This window comes from Seriola lalandi, unplaced genomic scaffold (assembly GCF_002814215.2).
Source record: "Seriola lalandi dorsalis isolate HSWRI2012SDOR001 ecotype SW California unplaced genomic scaffold, Sedor1 jcf7180002054441, whole genome shotgun sequence".
Lineage (NCBI taxonomy): Eukaryota > Metazoa > Chordata > Actinopteri > Carangiformes > Carangidae > Seriola > Seriola lalandi.
Window position 1 is genome coordinate 455,032 of NW_019524994.1, and position 19,316 is coordinate 474,347.

Genomic DNA, 19,316 nt, shown 5'->3' on the forward strand with positions numbered 1-19,316 from the left:
AGAACAAGAGAAGAAAAAAGCATTTTATCAGTTTTCTAAACTCAGGACCCCTGGAGGCCAGGGAAGAGATGAACTGCAACATGAACCACAACATCCCTGGTTTGAGTCCAACCAGGAACCTTTGTTGTACTTTGTTTCCCTTCATCTCTCCACTGAGTGTCTATATTAAGAGGCCCCGGTCTGATCTCCATGACAAAGAACTTGTTGTGACTGCTAACAGAAGTTAAAAAAAAAAGAAAGAAAAAGTTTTATCTCATTAATATGCAAATGAAAGCAGCAAGGCACACTGAGATCTAATCAGATCATCTCCTCTATATGGGGTCGCTGTGATGGAAGTAAGAAGTTTCTACCATTTATTGTTCTTCACAAGAATAATGTTTCCTCCTAATTAAAACAATTATCTCATTGATTAGCAAAGATACAACATGTATGTTTGTGTGCGACATATGTGGTATCAGTTTGAACTGTTTATAGTTACAGCAGTTTATGGGAAATCAGTGTTCCTTATTAATATGTACATTTATGCAGAAAGTTTCTTCAAACTTTAATCAGATCACCTACTTCATGTGGAGCACCTGTGGCGTAAGTGTTACGTTTTTACATTGTGTTAAATGTGTTTACAGAGTCACGGCCGTCAGCGTGATGATATAATATCCTGCATTCAATGGATCATGGTGGCGAGAAAAAAAGTGATATGAGTAAATTCAGGGAGATAATTGAGATTCATATTGTCGGTAATTCTATAATGTTGGTTTATTGTTCTGTGGGAAGCCGTTTCCATTCAGAGGTATCTTTTTTTATTATTTGGGAGGAGCTTCAGGCTGTAGATTAGAGCTGCACTGATTCGTCGATTAATCGCTTCAGTGACTTTCTAGCTAAAATAAATATTCTCAAGTTCCAGCTGCTCAGCTGTGAGCAGTGGCTGTTTTTCTTTGTGTTATGTGATATGAAATTGATGCTTTGGTGTTTTAGACTGTTGAGTGGAAAAAAAAAACAAGCTATTTGAAAACATCCATTTGGGTTTTAGGGAAATTGTAACAGGCAGGTCTGATATTTTACAGACCAGACAATTTATCAAGATATTAAAGAAATTAATTGATAATAAAAACAATCATTATTTGCAGCCTTAACTGAATTCTTTACATGAGTTAATTAATACAAAGTCAAAATGGACGACAAATGCTATCTACACAACTGACAGCCACGAAACAGTCCGGGAACTGTGAGGCTGAAACCGGGACAAGTTTCATGTGCAGTTTCTATTGATCAGTGGCTTCACAGAAACACCTTCAGTGTCTACTGCCCCAAAACATTAAAAAGACACTGCATCACCTTTATGTCATACAACACATTTAAAAATTACATGTAGGAACCACCCAGTCATCTCCTCTGTGTGCACCATTGTTCTTTTAGAACGTCTAAACTTCCATCATCGCACCTGGTCAGAGTCCAGCGTGACCCTCAGTCCCAGTTTGGCCATGCCGTCCTCCTTCAGCAGCTTCAGGTGCGGACACAGCGCCATGCAGAACGCTCTCGCCACGTTCTCCGTCAGCCGGCTGTGGTCAGCCGGGTCGCTCAGACCGTTGGGTTGGTCTTCACTCTGGAGGAAGAAGACCTGAGGAAATCACAGAAACGCGGCCTTGAGAAAGATTTCTGCAGGTGTAGTTTATTTTAAAGATTTGATAAGGATGAGGGAGCAGAAGAAAAAAACAAGAGGTCTCCTCAAAGAGTCAAGTGAGGTGAGAAAGGGCTGAGCCAAAAAAAAAAGATGTTCCTCTTTCTTCTGGATAAACAGTTTAAGTTTAAAGTTATCCTGGTTATCCTTTTTACAGTTAAAGCTACACTGGGCAGATTTACACTACATCATGTTACTTGTTCACAGAAAACTAAACACTTCCTGAACCTAAATTTCCTTCTATAAAATTTTTTCACAGAGGATCCAGGTTGTTGGTGAATCAAACATTAATACAGAACTGACTCCTTTATGGTGCCATCAGTGTCTCGTGTTAGAATTTAATATAGACTCCATTAAAAGAGACGCTGACATCTTGCCCAGTAAGATCCTGGTTTTTCTTACTGGTGCTCATTAAAAGGACCAGTATGAGTCGTACCTCTGTCCAGCGGATGACTTTGCCGTTGGCTTTGAACTCGGAGCCGTGGAAGATCTTGACGCTGGTGATGGACTCCATAGACTTTCCGTCGATCGGACTGATCACACTGGATAATCAAACACACAACATCACAGTGTTGGATTAAACTAAATTTACCAATAGAGCATAAATGTAGGGCAGAAGAGAAGGAGGAGGTGGTGAGACATGGTCAATTAATATGCCCTTGAGCAAGGCAGTGACCTGCCAGCTGCTCAGTTGGAGCTGCTCAGTGGCCAACATCAAAGCCTCTGGCTGAGCTTGTATTCAGGCAACTTGTTTTATTTTTCTTCATTTTAAGTCTATTCTTTTACAGCGAAAGGACACACAAATGTTCCAGTGCCACCCTTTTACTTTTTGCTTCCACTGCTGTCTCTGGGCCAGATGTGTTTAGTTGTTAAAACTGTAATTACAGCCTTGCAGTTGTATTCATCCTTGAGTCCAAGTAAATGTTTGTGCAAAATTTGAAGGGAATCCCCTGAGAAGCTCCCGAGATATGTTGTGAGGTTACCGTGACCTTTGACCTTTGACCACCAAAATGTAATCAGTTCACACTTGGAAGGGAATGTTTCTGCCAAATACGAAGAAATTCCCTCACGACATTACTGCGATATCATGTTCACAAGAATGGGACGGGCTGATGGACGGATGGACAACCTGAAAACATAATGTCTCCGACAAAGGCATGTTTTACCAAGCAGACAAAATATGAGAGCAAGCAATGGATCCGGCTTCTTACAACCAAAAAGAGCATTAATTCCATAAGTAATCATCATCACACTTGATGACTACTGTGTTTTGTTACAGTAGTCATTACACATGCTGCGTGTGCTTGTACTGTCTTTTGTGTTTTCGTGAGCTAAAGACAATTTTAAATTCTAGTGGACACTTTTATTCTCATCTTTCTATTTAGAGCAAAAAATAAAGTGCAAGAGGCCTGAGAATGAAGGTCAAACAAACAAAGGATGTACAGTATAATGTCGAGATAAATAATGTAGGAAATTAATACTTGAATTACCACGATATGACGACAGCAGACTAAGTTGACTTATGCGGTGAAATAAGGGTTAAAACAGCTACTGGGCAGAGAGCGTTCTGCTAATGAAGTGATAGAGTATCTGGTGAAAGAGCTCAATTATATTTAATGGTGAAGAGTCACATTTAAATTTGGAGATTTTATCAGGCTGCTGTAAAATTGATTGCGCTGGTCTGTATCTCAGTCAGAGCCGCGTCAAACTACATCATTCCACCCGGCTGCTGCGGAGAGTTTCCTCCAGAGGGATTCCACGAGCACGCATGATGAGTTTTTATAGCTAAGTAGTAAATGTAGTGGTTGGGAAGCTATCAGTTCAATTGTCCGTGATGTAAATGCATCTCTCCCATGTCTCTCCCGATCCCTCTCCTCGTCTGTTCACAAGGTCTCTTCCCTTCCCCTTCCTCACCCCTTGTTGAAGTTGTGGTCGTCCTCCGTCCACTGGATGTGGATGAGCTCCTGGTTCTCCTCCTGGTCGGCTTTACCGCACGTGATGGTGAAGTCCTTCATGTCCCTCAGGGCTTGTCGTAGAGAGTCCATGGTCTCAGCTGTGATCTGGATCATCACACCATCTAAGGGCGGGAGAAGAAGATCAATCATGAGTAGTGTTCAGACAAATTGTCTACTAATGAATAAGTTGATGAGCAATTAATCACTTAAAGGTAAACTTGTCATGTGGAGTACGGTGATGCCAGCAGTGTAACATCAGTTGGAGCTAATGCTGGAGAAATGTAGAAATTCAACAGGAAGCAGAGGTCTAACAAAAAATACTGTACATTATGGGAAATGTAGGATCCAGGAGTTTGGAGCTTTAACTACACCGGGGACAAAAACGACGAGGCAATTCAGCCTCTGCTGCACTGATTTTAAAAAGAGTATTCAAGTGACTAGTCTATAGTGAGTCCCTCAACTTTATGGAAGTACAATACTAAATCCTTCAGCCGTTTATCAAGTATAAATACCAGGCATTTTCCAGATCATTTTCTGTCTTTCAGTTTCTAGTTGAATATCTTTGGGTTTTCACATTGCTACAAAACAGCAATTTGAAAACTTCACCTTGGGCTCCGTGAAACTGTACTGGACATTTTTCAGAACAATTGCAGGACATTTTTATCAAACAATAAAAACAGCAGATTCATTTATAATAAACTAAGAATCATTTCAACAAATATTTAATTAGTCACATTGGGAAATACAGGTGCAATCCTCTTTCACAGGATATGTCATTTTAAATTGTGATATAAAGGTAGTGTTTATGTAATGTACACACACTTTAGTATTCCAGTGTGATAAATACCTGGAAAAATCAAGACACTTTACAATTTCAAACAAAATCTTACCCTGAAACACCCTTTCTCATGGTTTGCTGTATAGACTCAACTGATATTTCAGAATTTTTACAGCCAACATGTCGTTTGTTGTCACATCTCACCTTCCACGATGCTGGTCTTGGCTAAGAAGCCCGACGAGGCTTTCAAAGCACCACTGAACACAAAGAAGCAGGCTCCAGTAACTGGGAAAAAAACACACACACACACACAAACAGAAAAAGGGAAAATAATCACAACTTCAGTTCAACTTCACAAGTCAACCACTGAGAGCAAATTATTTTCATACAAGAGAAATAACAACAGCCAGCAATTTTCCAGCAAACAACCAGACAGAGTGGAGGGGTCTTAAATGTGATGAGTCTGTGTCTGTGTCAGCACCTTTGCGCGGCTGGTGATGGATGCTGATGGCCTGCGTCTGATAGTTCCCGTCATCGTTCTGGACACACACCAGGTGGGAGTCGGCCCGGTCGTTGAAACATGCCCCCATGGCCAGCACGTGTTCGTTGGACTTGTTCATGGCCTTCATCAGCTGCAAGAACATATGATATCCATGTCTAATTAAGCTGCCCTTTGGGTGTGTGCTGAGGAAAATGGGCTTAAGAGAGGCTGCCTGGTTAAGCCTAATTGCAGTGGGCTTGTGGGTGAAGTCCTTGAGTTAAATGGGATGGTGCTGAGATGACAGATTGCGGAGAAAGACACTGACACGGGTGGATATCAATAGTTGAAAGATTCCACATATTAATTCTGCTAAATCCCCTGCCTCTGCATCTCTTTGAAGCCGTCCTTTGCAAATCAGAAATAAAACTGAAAATCTGGAGGGCTTTAACCACTTGCTGCGCTAAAGGCTCGCCTGCAAGCTGTTGAAAAACGATCCCCACTTCACATTACTGGGTTCCCATCTGTTACTGCATCGGCAGCCAAACGCTACAACCGGCACCACTCTCTCCACCAATGGCTCATTTTCTCAGCCAAATGGTGCTTCGTATGTATCACTTCTTCTGGTTGGACATTCATTCACACCCTTCGAGGCAGCAGCATTATAACAAGTCGGCAGCCTACGCTGAATGTTCAGCTGCAGGGGCCCCAGAGAGTTTGTCACATATCACCTACACACAGTGAACATGTGTGTGTGTGTGTGTGTGTGTGTGTGTGTGTGTGTGTGTGTGTTGATGTTCAAGGAGCTTTTAGAAAACCTCCTCCATTGATGTCATTAGTCTGGTGGAGGGTTTTACTGTGTTAGCGTCTTCAAAAAGTATATATAATCCTGGAAAACATGTTCAGATGTGCAACATATGAGATACAGCTCTGCTTTCTGTGCGTCTACAATCCACTTTCATGCTTCAGTTTTAGGGTGCGACACCAAACTAATTTGCTGCAGTTCAAATAAATTCTGGTGCATTTGCCCATTTGGTTCTGTTCATCTAGACTGGTGAGTTTTGTTTGTGGTGTGAAAGCAAAGCAGACCAACAACAGGACTTTCACAGTCACCAAAACTGTCCAACGATTGAGTAACTGTGAGTCTGTGAAGCTTCATGTTAGTAGCTCTTGGTTTATTTGTAGAAAAAAAAACAATACAGCGAGATTACGAACCAGACCAGACGAACTAAAACGTTTTTCCCTCAGTCTGGATGAACTGGATCAAACTACAGGTGTGTAAGTGACCTTAGTTTTAACCGGTATGTGATGTTGTGTGTGGTTGACACTCACCTCATTGTAACGATTACTGGGGATCTTGATGCTCGTCTTCCTCACCTCCATGTCAACAACCAGCCCTTTCACCACCGGCAGCGTGTACTGGTAGTTACGGAAGTCCTACAACAGGCATGGACAAACCGGGGTTATGGATTGGTAAAATGAACAAATTCTTACAAAATAACTAACAATACGAAAAGGAAAAAGAAAATCAAGTTGCCCGATAAGTCACAACCTTACTTGACAAAATCATCTTCCTTCAGACTTGTGTTATCATATCTTATTCTTCATCAACACGGCAGAGTTCTTCAACCGTGAAAATAAATAATAACAGAGCACACGAGAGAACAAAGCACTTACTGCGAGCAGGTTCATGATCGTGTGACCGGTCTCTCCAAAGAGTGGTTTTCTGAAGCGAACACTGAACAGCGGACACGGATAAACTGCAAAACAAAAATGTTTAGTTATTGATAAATCGTCACTAACATGTTTTCTTTGTTCCCCGTGATCATATTTTTAATGTCAGGGCCAGTTATGTTCATCAACTGTCTTATTCAGTTGTCATGGAAACGTATCAAATACTAATTGGCATAATGAAGCCAATTTTGGGTTCAGCGTCGACAATAATAAGTAACAGCAATGTGGTCGCAGAAAATGATATTTTTATTTAGTTTTAATTCTTAGTCTGTTGTTATAACGGTATTCCTTGTGTGTTTTAATTAACTCATTATATCCGTCTTAGTTTGGGTCTTTTTTGTTCTGTGGATGAGATGTTTCCAGGATTTGTAACATTTCATTAACTGCACAATTTGTGTTTTCTAAGTTTTCCCATCTTCATCATTCATATATGCAAATGAACTGAACAAGAGACACCACACACCAACATCAAATACAGTGAACTGTGCCTGCAGTTAGGAGGAACGCTCCTAATCCACAAGTGAAAAATAAGGCTGCTTTTTTCTCCAGCAACCAAAGCTCCTTAGATGACTATTTTTAGCCTTATCTCAGCAAACAGCTGGATATAAGATCTCGCCACAAACTCTCATTAGCAATAAAAAACCAATCTCGGCCCCGAAACTGCGGTTCAGCGGGCATCCGTGTGCTCACGGGCCTCCCGACCTTCTGCTGGTCACTGCTTAACGCAGGAGGTGAAAGCGTAGAGAACTGCACTGTTTGTGCGGAGGATTAATTTCATGGTAATGCTAACATTAGGTGTTTAAGAGCTTCAGCTGTATGTGGCTTTGTTAATGTATTCTATCCATGCTCACTGGAAGCAGGCAAGAGGCTTAGCGGAGCCAGGCGGCGCTCCGTGCTGGCAGGTCTGGCTGTGAGAGACGGGGATTTGGTGGAGGGGAACCTCTCTGATAAAAACCCCGCACAAGACGTCTGTGTTCGTGTGAGAAGTTGTGAGGAATGTACAAATGCAGGCTGGTATGAGGTTTACAGGCTTCTTCTGACAACTCGCATAGTAAGCTCTCTAGATAAACCTCTTCATGTTTTACCATAAGAAACCATCAAACCATTAGAGGACACTCAGCGCTCATTGCTCTGCATTTCACTAAATTTAACTTTGTGATGTTTGGGTTTTAACATTTAACAGAAATGTGTCGTCTTTGTGTCGGATTTCTGCACTGATCAAATATTTCAGTGAACAGGTTCCTTAATGACCTTGAATGTGGGGCTCCATTTTGCCACACAGGTAATTCATGCAATCAGCTGGCACAGCTAGTACCTTTCTACTGTTGTTCCCTCTCACCAAACTGCTCCTGATGATGACTTTATAGTGAAGCTGAAAATTTGACACAGGAACATTGTGTCTCTGTCCTTTTTTTTTCCCTTTTAAGTAACCTTAACCTCATATGTATTAAATATCAGTCCAGGTAAAGGTCAGGTTACATTACACTTCCTGAAAATATTCACACCGTTTCCCATTCACTTCAGTTGAAGCCCACAAGTATGTATCTCCTGCTCCAACAAACATTGCAGTTCAAAGTTTTGTTCAACTTTGACCAGGCGGATGTGCTCAGTCAGCCACTAGAAACTGTGTTATTCATTTAGCATATTTTATAATCATATTTAGTGCAACATTACACCGCACTACAAACTGCAGCGCTGCTCTCAGACTGATTACACTTCAGGATAATTTGGATCAATATTTATGCATTACCCACATCAGAAACATGAAACCACGTCCTTTTTTGGAGCTGTGTGTGAGGAGAATGTGACTGGACCTTAACAGAGGAGCAACTACTTTTCCTCAGGACTGTTGCAGAGATACAGCCAAGTATTGAATCTCTTACTTTCTTAGTACTAACCCAAATGTGTCCATAGCACCAAGTATCAATAACTTTCATATGCTGAAAACTGGCCCAGATTTAACGTGTTGACAATGAGAAGCTTGTTAAAAACTGCTGCTAAGAAGACGGTTTTTACTCGTTGGAAGCCTCCTCACTTGCTCTCCATCAGACCCCAGATTCTTTCCATCTTGGAAAGAAATACCTTCATTTTTTCTTTTACTCTTTGCCATATTTATCCACCTGTGTCTCCTATATGTTAAGCTTTAGTGGCTTTGTAAGTTGTTTAAATGTTAAATGTTCAATTAAAAGTTGATCAAAAAATGTTTGCAGAAAATCAAACATGTTTATATTCACTAAAATATGGTATCTAGAAAAAGTTTTGCCATCAATTGTGAATCTCTTATGAATTGTGAAACCTTACCCGGCCCGCAGAGACGAGGTTGATCATGGACAAAACTACAAAGACAACCAAAACAAACTGCCTACAATCCTGCTGGGCCATGTTCAGAAAATAACGAATAAGACTGAAACTCTATCTGCTGATAAAGAGCATTTGATATGATTGAAAGCTCCAGTTGATGTGTGCACTGTTTGTAGTGTGAATCCCAGTAGTCCAAACTCACATCGATACTCCGCGCCCAGCCGCAGCATGAGGCGGATGGGGAAGACCTTGGCCCAGGGCGTCTCCCACTTCTGTATCAGGATGCCAAAGAGGTAAGGCGGGTTTGGTAGCAGCAGGTCCTGCAGTGACTGAAAGGAGGGGCTGATGTAGAGGAAGCCTCCATGCTCCTTACTGCCCAGGAAGCTCTGCGTGAAGAAGGAGTGACTCAGGTGGCTCAACACGTTGCCTTTGGGAGATGAGGAAGGAGAGGAGAGAGAGGTTAAAGATACAAGAGATATGAGGAGGAGGAAAAGGGTTTGTTGAAACAGGAGAGGGAAGGCACAGTGGGGAGCGGGGCAGAAGGTGGGGAGAATAAGTAATGTAATATGTGTTTGGCGGCACAAAGTGGAAAAAGTAGGGAATGAGATGAAGGAGACCGGATTTAAAAATGAGAGGTTGAAATGAAAGAAAACACCAAGGCTGAACATGAACACAAATGAGAAGCAAAGGAGGAAAACAATAGAGAAAAACAGAGGTTCTCATCCTCTGAAACAGGAGATAGATATGAAAAGCAATGGCTCTCAGTGTATTTTACTGGATAACTGTGTGGATAGGGAGCCTTGCTTGGTCTGTATTAAGTTCTACAACAGTGAATGAAAACTTGCCTGCTCACCCTGCAACATCATATTACCCAGAAAGGTTTCATGTTACTAATTATCCATGGGAGGGATCGCTGGCTTTAGATGGCACGTAACACAATGAGCGTAATGACAAGACAAAGCTCAGTGGCTGAGACTTGCTAAAGCCAGCACTTCTTCTCGAGCCCTGACTGACAGCGACTTAATCAGGAACGACACGCACAATATGGCTCCTTTCCACCAGCCTGAAACTGCTCCAGTGTGAATATGAAAAAGGAAACAGCCAGAGGGGAGCTAGCCATCAAAGTCACCCGATATTAGCCTTATTTGTTCTGCAGCATACGGAGTTAAAAGCGCAAGGCAAGCGGTGGGGAGGTGTCACGCCTGGAGGGAGGCGCACTGACAGCGGGACACTAATATTTGGACCATGTTTCATAAAAAAAGGCCGAGATACAATTCAGCAGCGGCAGACAGTAACCTGATTTCTAAATAGAGGACGAGATGGTGTACATGTCATCCCTAATGGACAAAAAGTAGAGCTGGAACATTTTCCCCTTGCGTTACATTCGGGTTAACTAATTTTTAACTGGACAGCATCTGACTGAGACAGGTGGACTCACCTGTGGACCTCCAGGCACAACTAGTAATGAGCTGCTGTCTCCCCCAAGAGGGGCCCATGGTGCAGTTGGACTAGTTTCACAGTGAGCCTCCTGGTGGAGTGGTTCTTACCACTGAGGGCCTCCTGGTAGAGCTGCACGAAGTGGGTGAAGATGTCTTTAGGGATGGTCTTCTCATCAGGGAGACACTGGAGCAGAATGACCACCTCTGCCTGGCCGACGGCATGCATGCCTTTAGTCGTCACATACCAGCACTTCCGGTTTACATCTGTGGGTTGAGACAGCAGAGATCTGGAGTGATTCTCTTGGTGATGATACGTCTATTTCTCATATGGATTTGAAGGTAGTATGATGCTGCTTAGACACCTGGACTCCTGCATCAATGCTGTCTCTACATCAAGGACTACAATGGAAATAAACCTTGGACTTTACTGTGTTAATTTTGACTTTTTCTAGATAGTGTGACCTGTCAAACAAACTAAACTAAAACAAAAATTTAAATTTCATAAGCCCCGAGTCATGAACCTAGTCACATTTTGATGACACTTCCGCCTTAGCAGAAGTCTGAATTGAATGCTGTTATGTTGTGACAGCAGCACAAGATTAAATACAGGCAAAGAGAGATTACATGCATTAAATGTCTTGTTCCACTGTAAATTCACCACTCAAATATCATCTTTACAAAAATTACTTTAATAAAATACAAATTACTAAATTAATCTAATTAGAAATCAGTCTTTGAAAGTGATTTTTTCCCCTCACAGTGCTGGTATCTTATACACCTATAGCAATACGAAGACCGGCTGTCTCTAATTTCAATTTTCAAATAATATCTACAGCAAAACGCTTTAGATAAAGGATGTGAGCAAACAGGAATTAATGTGAGCCCCAACTCAATGTCTTGTCACTCTGTGGTTTTACATTGTTGAAGACTGTAGGCAGCAGAATAGTGTAATAAAAGATAAATCCAACTGAAAATTTGTTGGTGAGAAGCAGTGAAAGAGCGTCCTTCCCACCCACAATGGTCATTAATTAAGAGACTTAAGGCTTCGACAGCAAAATAGGTTTTTAAATACATCACTGATACAACCTTTTTGGGTTTGGGTATATTTGGGTATCGCTGCTCAGTGAGAAAAAAAGAAAAAGAAAAAAAGCTAAATCAGGCATAATAAAAATAAAATGTATAGCAGACATATACATATTTTTATATTTCACTTAGACCATCATGGGCTTTTTATGCATCCTCAATGCCCTATATCAGTGCTTTAAACAGTAGAAAGACACCAGCTGTGTAACTCACAATTCACAAGCTTGACCATGGCGAGCAGGTTAGCGTTGAGCACAAAGACCAGGGGGTCTGGGCCTCCCTCCTCCAGCTGCTGCATTAGGACGATCTCCGAAGGCCTCTCCTCCACTGCGTAGTCTACAGGTGGGTTAGGGTGGGGTGAAAGAAGGAGACAAGGGTGAAGGAAGGGAGGAGTTGAGGTCAAGTTAGACAAATAGACAGAAAGAACAGAGGATGAGAAAGTGTGGAGATGTCAGAGTGAGAACGGGGGCGGGGGGGGTTGAAGATGGAGAAGCAATTATAAGTGAGGTAGGAGAGGGAAATGATGACCAGTCCAAGTTAACAACAGCTAGAGACCCCCTAAATGATTCAAAACATCATCACAGCATAACCATGTACAACCCCCCCCCCCACCCCCCCCCCCCCCCTTCCTCTTGTTGGCAATGAGTGATCATAACATGAGCCGTGATATAAAGCACATGAGAACAAGCACAAACACAGCAGCTGACGGAGCAATGAAGAGGCAGCAGAATGGTGAGGATGAGGGCAAGCACCTGTGATGTGGCCTCCCGTACCTCCTTTGACTCCGGTGGAGATGAGGATGGGAGGGAGCCCGTCCTCCGGAATCAGGCTGAGGGAGCTGCCCACGGGGCTGCCCACCGGGGCAACGGGGGTATGGGCTGCCTGAGGGTGGAGAGGAGGGGTGGGGGTGCAGGGGTTATATGTACTGCAGGTTATAACACATAGTGAGATGTAATAGTACAGCAACAGATTCCAAAAGCATGTTTGTGGCTGTGATTATGGGTACGACAGGTGTAATAAGTACAAGGTTCAGCCAAATCTGCCATCAGCACCTATAATCACAGTCAAAAGTGCACCCCTGGTTACTATATGGAACAGGTACCATCCACTGTTTCATCTATTTTTTCAAAATAATGTACAAATTTAAATTTTTAGGATAAATAATGAGAAAACCAGAGCTATCAGTGTCTCTTCTTTATTAACCCAGTTTAGTTAGGCAAACACTGCTGCCAGTTATTTATGTTATTTACATTTACATTGGAAAGCACTGCTACACTGTCAGGTTGAACTGATGTACTTAAAGGGACACTCCAGAAATGTATTATTACTTTTCCTTAAAATTACAATATTTGTATATTCACAATAGGAAAAATGATGTGTGATGTAAGAGGGGTTGCTCATAGTGACAAACCCACAGAGAATTATTATCCAACTGCTGCAGGGAAATCTGAGTTATAAAGCATCTCTCATTGTTTGTTATTGAACATTGCTTTGGTAAACACTGGTGAACACAGTGCAGCATTTAGCAGCTAGAGGAGTTAGTGGAGACTCTAAAAGTGAAACTCTGTAAGCAGTGGATACAAACTTTACCTTGACCATCAATGTCTTGTAAGCTGCTTTCAGACTTCATGCAACCAGTTTGTAATGCAAGCTCTCTATTAGAAATGTGTCGTCTCCAAGACCAAAATGATTTTTTTTCTCAGTTTTGATAGAAGCTCCTCCGGAGCCACATTTGACATCATACAACTGTGTTCACAGGCTGAGTAGAACTCGCTCTGACCAGTGAACCAGTGCCCTTTTAGCATTACTAATGGTCCAAACTGAATGTTCTGTCACTTTTGCCTTCATATTATACATTATACGGTGCTACACCATGAAAACGTCTAGACAAGCACAATAAGAGCCTGTGTATATCAATGGCTCATCTACTGCAACTGGTAAACAACAGCAGTCGACTTTCCGTGAGCAAAATCTTTGGTTAAATTCATGCCAGTATGGTCAGTACGACTTTCACAATCTGAAAGTCTGAATTTATACTCAAGTTGTGCCTGCATAGCATCAGCAGGCCATCTCAGACGGAGCCATTTAAAAGCTTCAACAATCACTCTGTTCAACAGGCCATGAATCATCCTGACAGTTGGCATTCAAGTTCAATGAGCGTGGGGCACAAACACAGAAACACCAAACGCAGCTTGCTGTTCTGTTTAATGCTGTGAGGCAAAAATTTAAAGTAGTGGTCACTTATGTTGGCTTACAGTGAATAAAGTATAGTATCTTGCAGCTATCAGCATTTCAGTCTGCTGGGATTTCTGATTCTGATTATGCACACAAGGAATGTTTCTTTTGAACTCTGTTTACTGCCCATTTATTACAGTCCTTGAGCCAGCAAGTAAATCACCAAGAATCCCACAGAAAGAGTCCTTTGTGGCTTCCTTCAGCTAATATGACCATACACGCTATCCTAATAGCATTAGCTGTGGGTGAATGTTTTTCGTGCCAAGCCTACCTCTGAGGACTCAGAAGTGGAGGATTTGTTTGAACACGAGGAGATGGCCAGTGACTGGGAGGGAGCTGGGCTGGGAGTTGGAGGTTTGGGGGACTCTGCTGTGTCTCCGTTAGGTAGGACCCCATCAGCAAACCATACCCTCCTCTGCTCACGTGACAGGGACCCTAAATGAGAGAGATACTAAATTACATTTTACCTGAATATCTCCATTGAACAGCCACACTCATACCAGCACATGCACAGTGCACAAGCAATGCACAATGTATGAAAACTGCAAATTATTCCCACAAATAGCAAAAAAAGCAGTTACTACTTAAAAGAAGTGGGGACAGATTGTCACTGTTAAGGTGAAATATAAAGTGCTAAGAGTATTTTCATGCTTAGTAAAGGTCTTACCCTCGTTGCCAGGCTGTTTCAGGACTCCCACAGGGACCATGACGGTGGGAGGAGGGGAGCTGAGTACCCCAGAGGCCTGAGCCTGTTGGAGAGGGGGGATGGTGGAGCAGTACTCTGCTGGGTTGTTAGGGTTCGGACTCTGGTTGCTTCCTGTGGCCGGTGTCTCCCATGATTGAGCTGGCAGACAGAAAAATATCATTACTAAAAGTTAAGTGTGTGTGTGTGTGTGTGTGTGTGTGTGTGTGTGTGTGTGTGTGTGTGTGTGTGTGTGTGTGTAGAGTCTTAAAACTATACAGATTGGAAAGTCGGTCTTATAAGCAACACATCAAATTCTACATGTAAGCAGGTGCTGGATGTCTAAGATGGGTAGAAATATATTAATATCAAAAATAACAGTTGTACACACAGAAATGTATTGACAGTTTAAGCATCACGCAATCAAGATAGGTGGATAGACAGACATTTTCATGTGCTTTTTAGAGCCTGGGCATTGTTAATAGTATTAACATACACAGTTTTATCTTTTAAAATGAATGGAATTTTTTTGACATTTTGGCTCGTCATAGTCTGACATTCACAGGTGTTACAAATTTCATTAAAGAGGACTCTGTTCCAGAACGTAGCCTAGTAAACCATTGTTGTAAAACAAATGCAGTTGTAATTACAATTATTAATTGCAGCTGTGCTTTTCCTGGTATGAAATGTCAAACTGTCAGCCATTAAAAAGGTATATTTATACAGTAGCCGTACTTCATGTACTACATTACCATACTACATATAACACTCTTCATGTATGGAATACCAAAAATCATTCTGCTGCAACAAAAAATAACTAATTCCTGTCAACATCAGTTGTATGTTTTGGTGCTGAACAACCACACGCACTGTAGGATAAGCTTTACCACAGCTTAAATAAATCTAGAGGCCGACACTTTCAGTATTGTTTTTAACTAAGGGACCAATAAAATACCAGTATTTCTTTGTGGATCATTATCCTAAACGTTTTTTGTATTAATCTACCATAGCTTTCTCCTCCTTTCAGCTTTCAACAATTATAACCTTTTTAAATGGAGCAGCATCCTCAGTTGTGTTTAAGTGCACATAACCTGGAAAGAACTAACTTTCTTGTTGCATTAATACTCACCACTTGTCAGAGCAGAATGACACGTGACACAGACGCGGGCCTCCTTCTTGTCCATGTATGTGAGCCTGCACTTCAGACTGCAGCATGTCGCGCAGAACACCTTAGAAATAACAGGCAGACACACAGAAACATGTCATTTGTGCCACATGTGTACAAAAGTTGAGCACACCGGACAAAGCCGTGTGACATTTTCTCCAAATTATTTGAAATTTACAGTAGTTATTTAAAAAGGAAAATAAGTGAAAAGACGCGATGATTAAGTGTGCAGCAAATGTACCATTTCATGGATATTGATTTCCTGTACTTAGCCAGTGCTTCAACGAGCTGCAGCTGTGTACAGGGCACTTCACTTTCAATGGATTAGCACCTCATTATACATCATTATCCAGCAACATGAATTTAGTAAATGATTAGACTAAGGGTGGAGGATCCTTTTAATTTCAGAGCCTCACAGCAACATAAGCTGGTTTGTGGATCTACCACTCTGGTGGTGGATGCTCTGAGGATCCCGCTGCGTCTATTGTTTTTGCGGCCCCACTGCTGGTGTCAGTATTACTGCAGTGCCAGCTCCTCCCTGCTCAAGTGGCAGAGCGTGCGCTTGTTTACCACCATGGGAAATTAAGTAGCACTCCGGCGATTTTACAGTGCAGTGTCAGCAGCCGCATCTTCACTTTGAAGCAATGTGCGGACGTCCCGCTGCATGTGTGGGCGGTCATGATGGTAGAAAGCTACCTGCACAGCCACTGAGTTTATCTGCAAAGAAAAGCCTAAAAAGGAACTCATCTATCAAAGCACTGCACTTAATTTACCCCCTTACTCCAGAGAGTCCAACAAAGCTTCTATAAGTCACTGATGAACTATTGTTCTATAAAATTTGCAGTTACTGTTGTATTTCATTATCATAATTGTTTTTCATTCTTGTCCTCATACATTTTGCCTTTCCTTCAGTGCATATTTATCTTGTTTTGTTACCAGTAGTGTATCTTATCTGGCCATGTTGTGGACCTTCACTGCACCACTCACCCATAACATTGATGATTGCAGATAAGAGTCTATACAGTAAAAGGTTACTCACTCCTAAGAGACCCAGCATGAAGGCATCAGCTGAATCCTTAATTAAATATATTGTGGAGAAATGTAAATGTGCAGCAACAGCATCATCCAACATACTCACTAACTGTAGTAGGTTACCACTGCGTGATATTAGGAGCATTAAGAGGGTTCTTTTCTGCTAAAATGTCGTAATGCAAGTTCTTGGTTTACCCATTATTCCCTCAACTTGTCCTGACAGGCTAACATCAGTAGGCATCACATCACTGGCCCCACAACAGAGGTAGCAGGTCTAGACAGCAATAGTGCTAACAGCAAACACATTTTTCAGCCACAGTTTTTTAAGTCATTGATCTTATTGTAAATAAAATAAATATTGTGGTCTATTAGTCTGTAGGCTGTCCCCAAAAACTATCCTTTTCTTTTGATGTTTTAGACAGATTTTTAAAAACTATTTTACTGTCTTTTAAATGTTATTCTGATGTATTTCTTTGCCTCATGTAAGGCTCTTTAGATTGCCTCTGCTGTACAAAAAAAATTATTATAAAAGTAGCTACTGGAAATATTTCAGTGACAGCACATTGTCTGCTTTTGGTTATTTATCATTGTTATAATTGGCTACCTATAATTAGAAAAATAAAATAAAAACCAGACAACAAATGTAGCCCAAAAATTGCAGTTATCCCTATTTTTATGTGGGTTACAGTGTTTTTAGATAGGATTTTCCCTTTAAAGCAGCTCTAGCGCTCTAACCTTGCCGCAGGCCCTGCAGTGGTGCCTCCTCTTGGTGAAGGTGAACTTGACATCACATTTCATACAGACGGGAGCCTGGGAGTCAGGCACCCACACAGGGGCAACCTCGCCCAGCGAGCTGGCAGGTTTCTTGCACAGAGCGCCCTGTTGGCCTGCCTGGAGGTCATTGTCTGGGCTCTCCGAAGGCATCAGGGAAGGAGAATGGACAACACCATCTCCGTTCACCCCTACTGCAGTCTGATCTGTCCCACTTTGTGTTGCTTCAGACAGTGTGCCTCTCCAACACTGGTTCTCAAGGTTCTTGTTCTTGCTGACAGTGGACGGGCCAAGCTGGTTTTGGACCTGGCCCGACAGCGGCTGAGGAATCTGGAGTTTGAGGCTGACCGGCTGCTTCGGTCGTGCCCCTCCGTAGGGAACACTGACCGGCTGCAGCCGGTTGTTATTGAGTTTTGGTTGAATGCTACCAGACCCCACTGCTCCTCCCTCGCCGCTCTCCAGCTTGCTCTCCTCCATTTCTTTCTCCTCAGTCACAGAGTCCTCTTTGGAAGGGACAGGAGATGGAGAAAAACCCTCCTCCTCTTCCTCCTCTCTCTCTTCTGTGTCTTTCAACTTGGAATGACTCCTCTCCTGCTCCAAACCATTAGGAAGGCTTGTTATTCTGAGGAGTTGGTCTACCTGTCCCTCTGGACTACATCTCCTCTCCTTGTCCACTCTGTCAGGAGGAGATATACCATTCTCCTCTGCCTCACAACCAGCATGAATATCTCTCCCCCCATTCAGGACACTGTCTCCCTGCTCCTTGTCAGAATTTGCAGTTTGTCTCTCTTGGCCATAGTCCTGTAAAACAGCCGTACCAGCCTCCTCTTTGACACCTTCCCCAATTTGTGTTGCTGGTTCCACATTTTTATGAATCTTCTCAGATGGATCTTCTTCCTCTCCTAATCCGAGCTCAAAGGTGAAGTGAGTGTGACTGACAGTGGAGGCTCCTCCTCGTGCTGAGGCAGCACTCTCCTCCTGATGAGGTTTAACCGCCTGGTCAGAAGCACCAGGCTGGTTGTCTGGAGGAGAACTTATCTCTTTGCTAAGCCCATCATTTTGTGGGCTTGCATGGCAACCATTCTCCACAGCACTACATGCCGTCACAGGGGGCGGCGAGAGGTCGTCGGTTCCCACCAGTTTGCCGATGTTGGGCTGGGGGAGTGGTGGGCTATGGACGTCTGCCGGCCTCTCCTCTACCCAGGATGGAAGTTCAGGACCGGGATGTCTTTTAGGATCTGCCCCCGGGGATGCGCTAGAAGAGGAGTCAGGGAGAGTCTTGAAGGTCAGCGGACTCTCCCGGGGGCTGAGGTCTGCGTGGGCCAGGGCGGGGTTCAGAGAAAGCAGGTGGGCTGGCGGGGCCAGGATCTGGGTCCACTTGGCATCCGAGAGAATAGGAGTGTCCGTCTCATCTGGCAGACACAGAAGAGATGGAAAATAAAATAATTAGTTGGATCTTATTTTCCCTTAATTGTCATAAAACCTTAGTCTTTTTAAGTGAAAATAAATCAATTGATCCAGTTAGGGCTGCAACTAACAGATTGGCGATAACTTGTTTAGATTAATTGATTAGTCTACGAAATGTGAAAAAAATTTACATCACAATTTCATTTGAAAAGCTGGAATGAGTTAGTGCTCGCAAAATGACTGAAACAATAGATGATCAAAATAGTAGTCGATTATTTTCCTGTCAATTGATTGAATAAATGAAACCCCTATTGTTTCAACTCTAGATCCAATAGTGGCTTTGCTGCACTTTGATCTATAACTTACGTACAAAACTTTTTACCCTCATTTTGATGATAAGCTTGCAGGTTTCTTACATTTGAGACAGCAGCAGAAAACAAGAGGTTGAGGACCACCAGCAAAAAAATCATGATCCTCAACAACAAGACAGGAAGCCACAAATGAACTGCCACAGAGAACTGTGGACTGTGAAGATACACACTCCCAGGTGATCAGAAGAGCTAAAAATGGCAGAATATATC

At 42.5% G+C, this 19,316-nt stretch overlaps 1 protein-coding gene across 2 annotated transcripts in view; it reads right to left on the reverse strand.

The window, feature by feature from the left end:
- zfyve9a (zinc finger, FYVE domain containing 9a) overlaps positions 1–19,316 on the reverse strand; it is a 36,783-nt gene that overhangs the window by 4,825 nt on the left and 12,642 nt on the right. The window contains exons 4-18 of one of the 2 annotated variants that reach the window (XM_023410897.2): positions 17,293–18,740; positions 15,490–15,589; positions 14,346–14,522; positions 13,950–14,113; positions 12,217–12,325; positions 11,657–11,779; positions 10,469–10,624; positions 9,124–9,348; positions 6,564–6,646; positions 6,219–6,323; positions 4,890–5,040; positions 4,613–4,693; positions 3,590–3,752; positions 2,112–2,217; positions 1,439–1,615 (exon numbers count right to left, since the gene is read on the reverse strand). In XM_023410897.2, the coding sequence (XP_023266665.1) occupies positions 1,439–1,615; positions 2,112–2,217; positions 3,590–3,752; positions 4,613–4,693; positions 4,890–5,040; positions 6,219–6,323; positions 6,564–6,646; positions 9,124–9,348; positions 10,469–10,624; positions 11,657–11,779; positions 12,217–12,325; positions 13,950–14,113; positions 14,346–14,522; positions 15,490–15,589; positions 17,293–18,740 (3,368 nt within the window). Of the gene's footprint in view, positions 1–1,438; positions 1,616–2,111; positions 2,218–3,589; positions 3,753–4,612; positions 4,694–4,889; positions 5,041–6,218; positions 6,324–6,563; positions 6,647–9,123; positions 9,349–10,468; positions 10,625–11,656; positions 11,780–12,195; positions 12,326–13,949; positions 14,114–14,345; positions 14,523–15,489; positions 15,590–17,292; positions 18,741–19,316 lie in introns of both variants that reach the window. The other variant, XM_023410895.2, reaches the window with a different exon arrangement.